The sequence below is a fragment of the Pipra filicauda genome, unplaced genomic scaffold (assembly GCF_003945595.2).
Source record: "Pipra filicauda isolate LSUMZ 115617 unplaced genomic scaffold, ASM394559v2 scaffold357_size738173_pilon, whole genome shotgun sequence".
Lineage (NCBI taxonomy): Eukaryota > Metazoa > Chordata > Aves > Passeriformes > Pipridae > Pipra > Pipra filicauda.
Genome location: NW_024104484.1, coordinates 565751 through 575556, shown reverse-complemented (window position 1 = coordinate 575556; position 9806 = coordinate 565751). Strand labels below are relative to the sequence as shown.

The window sequence follows — 9806 nt, the reverse complement described above, 5'->3', positions numbered from 1 at the left end:
ATGGAGGTGTTCACTCTGGGATGCAGGTGGGTTTCCTGGGATGCAGGTGGGATGCAGGTGGGTTCCCTGGCCGCTCCATCTGTGCCAGCAGCACTGAAGGTCCCTTGTTCCTGGCCCGGTAGGTGAAGGCAGGTCAGGCAGCTGGGAGAGCCTCCATGGGCAGGGCAGGTGACAGTGGCAAGGTGAACAGAAACTGGCTGTGCTGCCATTACCCCACCCAGCATTCTGTGCGTTATCCCAGGGTGGGAATGTGGCCCTGTCCTACCCAGCACAGCCCATACTCTGTGATTACGTCTCTAGTACAGCAAACCTGCTTTCCCCTCAAAAACATAGGGAAATGTCCAGAAAAGTGCTGGCCTGTAAACAGAAATTGCTTCTGGAACAGTTTCAACCCAGATCCACGACACCAAACTTCACTGCTCCTTATAGGAATGCAGACAATGCTGGCTTGCTCCCATCCTGAGCATGGGAACAACTTGGGAATCTTCCCTGTTTGACTGCACATATTCCTGCACTGAACTGCTCCAGGGAGAGCAGCAAAACAAGTTCGTTAATACAAAAAAAAACCCCTCTTGTCTAAACAGCATAATTATAGTAAAAGTAAAAAATGCCATTTTAAACAAATGCAAAAAAGGCTCTGGGTGATAAGGGAATGATGAGGTAAATAAACCAAAACAAAAAGACAGAACAACCCTCATTTCAAGGTAAAAACCAGTATAAATAACTGGTTTAGACTATTTGAAATATTATTATAAATCATACGTTCATTATACATGAAAAGTAGAGAATGTTTAAAATTGAAGCCTATAGAAAAAATGTAAAATTACTTCAAAAGCTACATTATGTATAACTTAGAATATGTTAAACTCAGTGAAATGCTAAATTTCAAAAGGTTGAAAAGGTTTGTCTTCCAGCCACCACACCAGGAAATCTGTAAAATGCCCATTTGTAAATACACACAGATATTGAATAGATTTTATATATATTTCAATAAAAATCAAAAGTGCCTTCTTTTTTAATGTGGTTTATAGTGTCCTTTGCACTGGGCACGGGAGTGGGGATCAGCAGACAGCTGATGTTAACTAATAATAAAGACAATTAAGAATAACACACTTCATTCTTGTCCTCTTTTTCACTTTAAAAATGTTGATAATGAATTAAATTCTGATAAAATTTCCAGTGGTTTACGGGATTATTGTTTCTCCCTGAATATTTTCATTTGAAAGCCAAACGGTGCCTTTTTGGAATAGCACAAACCAGGACTCGGAATTCTGGAGAACGCGAAGCAGCCGCAATCTGTTATTTTGTGTGCCCGTGTGCACAGCCCCGGGATGTCCTGCAGGTACCTTTATTTCACCTCACTCCCCCCTTCAAATACAGGTTTGTTTTTCAATCGAGTCACACTTATTCCCTCATTCAGAATAAATCTGCACAAACCAGCCCCGGCAATTTTCAGCAACACTGCCTGGGGGATCTGCGGGTCCCCCAAAGAAACAAGAAACTCTTTCACATCTCACTCCCACAACGGACGAGCTGCGGAGCAGGGAATGCTCTGGGAACTGTTCAGTCTGTCACACAGACAGGGAAATTCCCGGTACTTCCACACCAGCCTTTCAAGGCTGAGCTGCTTTGCCGGGCTACTTGTGCACATCAGGAACTGCGGTGGGCACAGAAGGGCTTTTTTTCTTTTTAATGGAGAAAAGCAGCTGTAAATAATCCCTAACTCCGGCCCGTCGAGCTGCCCGTTGCTTTTTCAGAACTCGGCAGTTCTGCAGCAACATTTCCAACACACAAACCCGGCGCTCGCAGGAGCCCGGTGGCCCTTGGCACCCAGTCGGAGAGGACCTCGGCTCAGGATCTCTCTGGTTCCTTCTCTTTATCCACAGGTGTGGTCAAACACCTCCCCAGAAATGCCCCACTTTGGGGTCCAGCTCCTGTCTTTACCCTGTTTCAAACAGGTGAGTTCAGTGACATTAACCCTGACTTAAGCAAGCCAAGGAACGGTTCCAAGTGTTCAGCCCTTCCACCAGCCCCCGGTGCCAGGCGAGTCCCCAGCCGGTCACACTGTCACACTGGCTCTTTGCATTTCTTTCAGGCACATTCTACTTCCCATTTCTGCTCAAAATTCCACTCAGCAGGACTCCTGCGTGAGGAGCGAGGTCGGCTGTGGTGGCAGCCACCGACCTGCTGCAGTCGTCAGCAGGAGGGGTCCCGTGCCAGGGGCACATGGGCAGGTTTGATTGATACCAATATCAGAAATCAAGGCACAGCTCTCTGTCTGTTCTGCAGCTGTTTGGGTCCACAGTCACTGCAAACAGGGCCGTGACATGAGGGAAGGCAGGGACAGCCCTGGGGAAAAGACGGTGCTGGTGTCACTGTCACATCTTTCTCTTGGAAAAGTTGTTTAAACAAAATAAAGTAAAATGTACAACAACAAAAGTTCTACAGAAACACGATCGCTGAACTTTACATTTAGAGAGAATTAAGCTTTTAAAGAATTTTTTCCACTGAAAAAAAAGCCTTTAATGGGAGTTATCCAGGTGGCCCCTGGATTTATTGTTGGATTTCGCTTTGACTGCTCTGGGGTTCCCAAGGGGACTATTACGTCAATAATTTCTAAGGCAACATTTTATTCCAGGTAACTGAAATTCCTTAGAAGATGAGAGCTTTGGCTTGGAGATTCTGGGATCCCATTTGAAATCACTCACACTGACTACAGAAGAATTTTTAAAATAAATTACTGTATTGCCTTCTGCTGTTCAGTTATATCTATAATCTGTCTATATATATTTATAAAAATTCTTTATAAAACTATTCCAAACTTAATTCCCCCTGAAGCTATTAAAACTCTATATTTAATTACATTCATAAAAAGTTGCCTGGGATACAGTCAAAACCGACCACTAATTCAAGGTGTATTCTATATTAACACTTTTTGCCATTCTGAAAAATTAGTGATAGGGGCCGTTCTGTGCATGGAACTCCCATCAGAGTCAGTCCAGAGTCTTTATTTATAAAGTCTGGGGACTTATGAAGTCTCTAATGACTATTTTTGGTCAAGCTTGAAAGAAAAAGACAAGACACGAAGGTCTCCCTGTTTCCAATGTAAAAAGCATCTATGGCCAGTAGGAAAAGCTGAGTAGGCCTTCGATCCAGACTAAACAAATTTCAGCATCAAATGATAAATGAATCGAGGAACTCGCACTCTCAGATGCTAAATTATATTAAGTCACTGATTTTATGAAGCCAGAAAAAGGTCATTGCACGATACTTACAAAGTATGGTAAATAACTAAAATTTATGCAGTAGGATGATTTTAATCGCTGGTATCCTTAAACCCTTGGAAATAGATACAACTTGTAACAAATCAGAAAAGTTAAAGGGAAAATATAATTGTTCTTTTTAAGATCTATTGTATTTAATATCTATTGGCTGTATTTGTTGTACAGGTCATGTATAAAAATAAATTTACTGTATTTCTTGCATTTGATTAACAGAAAGAGCCTAATGATACGTGTCCACATTCCTGTCTCTGTGCTACTGTCTATCTGGGTTTTCTTGCCTAAACTGAAAACCATCTGTCATAAATACATAATGGCTTTTAAATCCACCCCACCCAGTCCTCCTGCTCCCCAAAAAGGGGCACATCAAGCATGGGCTGCTCCTGAAATATTCCCTGCAAGTTGCTAAGTGGATATAAAAGAACACAGACCTAAAATAATCTGCAAATAACTGTAACATAAGCCCTGAGAAATGCTTTTGGAGACGGTGTGAGGGGGGAGAGACGTGTCCACTGAGCCCAGGCCAACGGCGGGTCCGGGTGACCCAGGCGGGAGGGACAGGGTTTGTCCCTGGGTTACTTTGGAAATGTGAAAGATTATTACAAAGCTTATTTAAATTGAGTTTCCCTTCGAATATTTTGGTCTAATTGGACAAGTGCTGAGCTGCACCGGGCTGTCACAGCTGTTACAGGACATGAACCACGCTTACAGTAACAGCTTTCGTTCCACATTTTTGTGGAGCAGTTTCCATAGCACTGCCATCAGGGTTTGCATATTTTTATACCACTTGCATATTGAAAATAAACTCTGATGTTTAGCTTGCTTTCTCCAAGTGCATCTGGTACTTAAATTTCCTGAAAAACAAGCTGGCAACTCCAATTGAAGCCCAAGCAGGCAGGGTGGGACACCTCAGTTTACTTTTATAAACTTATTTTTTGGCCTTTCTTTCCCCTAAAAGTGTAACTTTATAGAAGATGGGATGAGAGAGTTGGGAAATTGGCATTTATCTTAACTGCCATCCCTGAATCTAACATTAGGGCAAACTTTTTCACTCACAACAATATCCAAGATAACCAGGTACTCTGCATGTGACAACGTGCTGCATAATTCCCTGTGCCTCGATGAAGTGTTTTATATGTTTTGAGCAGATAAAAAGCAAAATCCCCGGGAGCTGGAAGGACCCGGTGGTTCTGGTGCCTGGCATCTGTGCCCAGGCAGCCCCAGGGACCTCCCTCTCCCACCCCAGAGGATACTGGGACAATAAGGGACGGTCTGAGCCCGGCCGGGCAGAGCACAGACCCTGTCGGGAAGTTTATTCTTGGTAAATGAGTCACTGTTTAATTAGAAAAATAAACACAATGTTCTAATTTCGGATTACAAGTCCAGTGAGTAAAAGCCCTCTTGCTGTGCCCAGTGCCTGCCCTCTCCTGTGCCAGGGACATGTCACAGGTGGGGTCTGTCCCCCATGTCCCCGTGTCCCCTCGCCTCCTAAGCCCTTCCCAATTAGCACATTGAAAATTAGCAGAATACAGCCCTGCTTTGCACTTTAAATTTTAATAAGAAACAGAGACATCTTTTCTCTCTTTCTTCTGCTGTTCCTCCCTCTCCTCCAAGAACATAAGGCTGCTGGTGAAAGGAATGAAAATCTGGAAAGAATTTGGGGTGGACTGGCCAACCCCCTTTCATTTCCTTCAGATGTTTACGATCTAGCACCTTTCTGAAGACAAAGATGGGAAAAAAGCTATTTTTTCTTTTGACTGAAGGGTGAGACAGGGGGGTATTAAAAACTGATCAATGTAATTTTTTTCACAGAAGTATTTGCACATCTGTGAAATAATGTAATTTATGAAAAAAATCTTTTTATATGACATCCATGATTATAGCCTGATCTGGAGAATTATTCAAATATAAAATTAAATACTCAAAAACTCGCTGTGCTGTGGATGACTGAGCTTTTACCAGCTGTGCATCACACTTCTCTAATTCTATTAAAAGTATAGAAGTGAGGCTTCCCAAGGATGTCTGAATCCCTTGTAAAAAGAATGTTACATTTCTAAATGCTTTATGATCAGTTGCTTTTTGTTTTTTCTTGATTATCATCCCAGTTGTTGGATGTTTTATCTGACTGTACAAAAAAAAAAAAAGCAGAGAGGAGGAATGCATACCCGCGGAGAGCGCTCTATAAATTATATTGTATTTTATTATCACAGAGCTTAAGGAAAAATTGGCTCTTAAGAAAGGTTAAAAACCTTTAAAGTGAATTCTTCTGTTTGGTTAAAAGTACTTTTGATTTAATACAATCCATGTGCAAGCGGGCCCGGCCTCCTCCCCCTCGGGGAACGGGGCGATCGATGCCCACGGGACAGGGACAGGCAGCGATTTCTGCCCCAGTAGGACGAGTTTGGGGCGCCCTGTGCCAACTTCCCTCCCATCAAGAGACTCACTCACTCTGTTCTCGGACAGCAATTCCCAGATTTTTAGACAATTAATACAGGGGAAATGAGCGGCACACGCTCCCGAGGTTGTTTCCCAGCCCGGAGGAGCAGTCACTTGTAGCGGGCAGGGCTGTACGGACACGCCGGCTCCTTTCCTCAGGAGCAGCCTTCCAAGGGAAAGTTCAATCCTATTTTCCAAGCTTAAACAGAAGCTTTGGGACAGATCCTCCATAGCTTGAATATTATCTACAGATTACAGATGGAATCACTGGGAATGAGCTGTGCCTTCCCCATGCCACAAGCCAAAATTTAACTCAAAGGGAAAACACAACCCGAAACCCACCGAACGCCGTGGTACAAACCAGCCATGAAAAGAGCCCCAAAATAGGCCACATTAGTAAAAGCCAGTTGGAGTTTAGCAAAGAGAGAGGCAAAATAAGGGCTAAGCCATTGTTTCTGCTGCCGAAGACAGACGGACTTTAATAACACTTAACAGAATGATGCACATTAACGATCTCAGAAAGCACTTCTTATGCCTCATCCATCATGCGGAGGAGAAAATGAAGCCTTCGACAGCATTAGGAATTATTCTAGATCTTGTCAGTAATTCGCAGCTTCTCGGTAGTATCGTAACACAAATTTGTGTGGATGAGACACTGACCATTAATCTAAGGGGCTTTTTTCCCCTCGCCGCAGCGTGCGGAGAATGTATCAATTGTTTCATGGAGAAATTTCACAGCTGAAACCTTACTAAATAAAACAGGGGAGAGGAAAGAGATATAGACAGAAACATAAACAACTGCAACACGGAGACAAATCATTATCTTTAAAACAAAACCCACCATAAAATCTCCATATGTGTGTTTTGTGAATGGACAGCGAGCAGCCTGCTGCTCTGAAAATCCTCAGAATATGCTGATTATAAAGTTATGTTCATACAAACAAACACACTTAGATTTCATTTTCTGGGAGGCTTTTTTCCCTTTTTTTTTTTTTTTTTTTTTTCTGGAGTGTAGGCAAAAAATCCCGATTTCTCCTCCCAGGAGAGCAGCGTATTTTAACAAATAGTAGCAAAATAAATTTCAAGACAAAATGCCAGGCGGCTAAATAAACAACAGCTTTTGGCAACCTCTTCCCTGAGTCGCAGGCTGCTGTTCATCGTGTGATAGCTGTTGCCACTGGAATCTCTACTACAAAGGGAAAGGTCCATAAATATTTGTACAGCAAACTCCACGGAAAAAAAGGCTCCCCAAGTGCGCTCCGCACTCATTTCTCCCCGTGCGATGTAAAGATGAAAGCTAATGAGTTCTATGGAGTTTATGATAAATTAAAAGTCGGCGCTCCCCGCCCCGGCCGCGTGTTTACACGGATCTGAGCCGCTGCTCCCCAACAAAACACTTGTCAGACAGAATGAGGCGAATTCGCCTCCGGATGTGGAGGAGCTGGATTGTCTCAGGGACAAAAAAACAGATAGGATTTGATCAAATACTAATCAGGCAGCAATAATGCAGTATCCTAAAACACACCCTATTTTATCTCCATTGAAATAATGACATCTATCCAAAAAGTCCTCAAAGAAACTTGGGTTTAGGTAATATATTGTGATTGCAGCAGATAGGCAGGATTAAAATCAGGCTTGATCTTCAAAGAGAATAAGAATGTATAGTTCTGTTTACTGCACACATATTTGTATATAAAAGATATGACAAATATTTTGGGTTCTTTAGAAACCTGCATTTCTGTATTTTGAAATTTTACAGAGCAAGTGCTGGGAAAGGGATTTGACAGTCCCAGGTAATAGAAGCAAATTAGAGATTAAACTCATTAGAAATTATAAACACTCATATAGTCTGTTAAACCCCCTGACAAAACCTGGAAATTAGAAATCCAATAACGCAGCATCAATAGGGTCTTTAACGGCTGGACAGATGTTTAAACTGCGCGATGTTCGTGTCAGGAGTGAGATGGAACAGCCGGAATCGAGGTTTGCATTAAATAACACGGCATTGATGTCGGATCAGAGCATTCGTGTGAACTGGTTTGATCCTTTTTTTTGCCATTAATTTCCATTCTCCTGTTACGGTCTAGATTTGTTGTTCATTTTGCATAGTATTAAACATTTTTCTTATTTGCAAATATGCAGATGAGGGAGGCAGCTCTGAAAGACAGAGCAGGGCTGGGTCCAAGGGGCTGCTGACCCCCGGGGCTGCTGTTCCACAACATAAACGTAAAAACACTTTCAAATAAAATATTATCTGCAAGCTTTAATTTTTTGGCTTAATTAATTAAATTGCAGAGGAAACTATTGTGAGAACAATCACTTCACTAAGAGCATCTCAATAAATCCTGAGGAACGGGCACTGGGATAGCAAAAGCAAAATTGTTTGCGTTCCTAATGTTGGGTCTGACCTGGAAAGGATAACAAAAGAATCTGGCATGAATATGTATTTTATAGGGAGTGCTGCTGGTAAACAGACTGAATAAAAGAGAGGGGATTATTTTAAAATAGTTTCTCCTTAACTTTCAATACGTTTAATCTGATGATATGAAAAACCATCCATAAAGCAGAAACGCATTCAGCCCCTACAAAATTCTGTACAGAGCACTGAAAAGGCAGACGGATTTCAGCAGAAGAAAACAAACAAACAGCAGAAATCCTGCAAAGCTCTGGCGTCTCCCACACCCGCTGCTCTCCAGCGCCGAGATAAAGACCCAATCTGCTCATCAAACACCTCCGGGCTCGGCCATCTAATAGGAACAAATTGGCAATGACTGCCCAAGCAAGTAACACAGGCCCACTGATTTGTAGATTGATACTGATGCCTAATGATCCCCTTGGGCAGATCAATAGCAACAATCCTCATCCCTGCCTTTCTTCTTTATTGGCACGGCGGAGCAGGCGGGAGGCCGTGTGTGCACACGGGGACAGGTGTGCAGGGCCGGGGCACCAACGCCCCAGACAGCCCCGCCTGGGCCTGTGCTGAGGGCTCCCGGGCTGCCCCTCACAGCCACACTCCCCTGGGAGCGGGGCCCTGGCACGAGGTAGTAGTGCTGGGTGCCCCCAGTGTGCAGCCAGACACACACGGGCACCCGGGACCGGCCCACTGGATAATGGGAGAAAACCCAACACTGCCAAGCTGGGCTGTCTGAGAGCTGAAGGCCAGCGTGGCATTGGGTGGCACAGCCACGGGGAGGTGGGACACCGGGCACAGTTTGGCAGAGCAGGGCACACGGGCGGGTGGTTTATCCTGCTGTAACCGGGGTCTCACCTGTTCCCGCCTCTGCCTCTGAGTGCACCACAGTAGGATCAATCAGGCAATTCCAGTGTGGGGGTTTGATTCACTCACCCACGAGTCACTTTCATCTGCTTCCTCCAGCCCCACCCCTCACGAGAATTAGGGATTTTCTATTTATTTATCAATCTAGTGAATACAGTTATCCTATTAGTAAATCCTTTTAAAGTCCCTGGTAATACCTAAGAAAAACTAATGGACTTGCTTTGCATTTATTTTTTTTCCCAGTGAATTAAAGCCAGTGATGTTGTGCAGACCCACATGTGGTCATTCCCACCTCGGGGTGCTGGCAGACATCCCCAGCAGTGCTCCACTCCCCTGGAAATCGCTCTCTCTCCCTGGAATAACCAAGTATAAACCTAAGACTTGATCAGGTGTACGCAAATCACCAGGCAGGCAAACGGAGGGGAAGAAAAACGTACTACTAAGTTTGTCCTACTAAATATGAAATCTTGACCTTGCATTACCATGTGTGCCATGTCACGGGCAGCGTCCCCAGCCCTGCTGCACAGCCGGGGGTGCTGCCGTGGCCCCGCGAGGCGCGGGGAGCGCAGGCACCGGTTTTAAATCCTATTCACACCCGAGATCTGCTTTGTTCAGCAATCACCCGGCCACTCTTATTCTTCGTGGTTCTTTTATTAAAATGTGGATAAAGCAAAAGGCAAAGGATAAAATTAAATTCCATTGACTGTAAATTTCTAAACCATCCCTCCAATAAAGGATTTTCCTTTAATAACAAAAACGCCTTTCCCATCTTTTTGCCGATCTCGGCGTGTACTTGCAATAAAAACGGGGCC

At 43.8% G+C, this 9806-nt stretch overlaps 1 protein-coding gene across 1 annotated transcript in view; it reads right to left on the bottom strand.

The window, feature by feature from the left end:
- Positions 1-7979: 7979 nt before the first annotated feature.
- The window catches only part of LOC120323852, a 105430-nt gene continuing 103603 nt past the window's right edge, over positions 7980-9806 (bottom strand). The window contains exon 7 of the mRNA XM_039384475.1: positions 7980-8464. Within this exon, the coding sequence (XP_039240409.1) occupies positions 8217-8464 (248 nt within the window). The 3' untranslated portion in view covers positions 7980-8216. The remainder of the gene's footprint in view (positions 8465-9806) is intronic.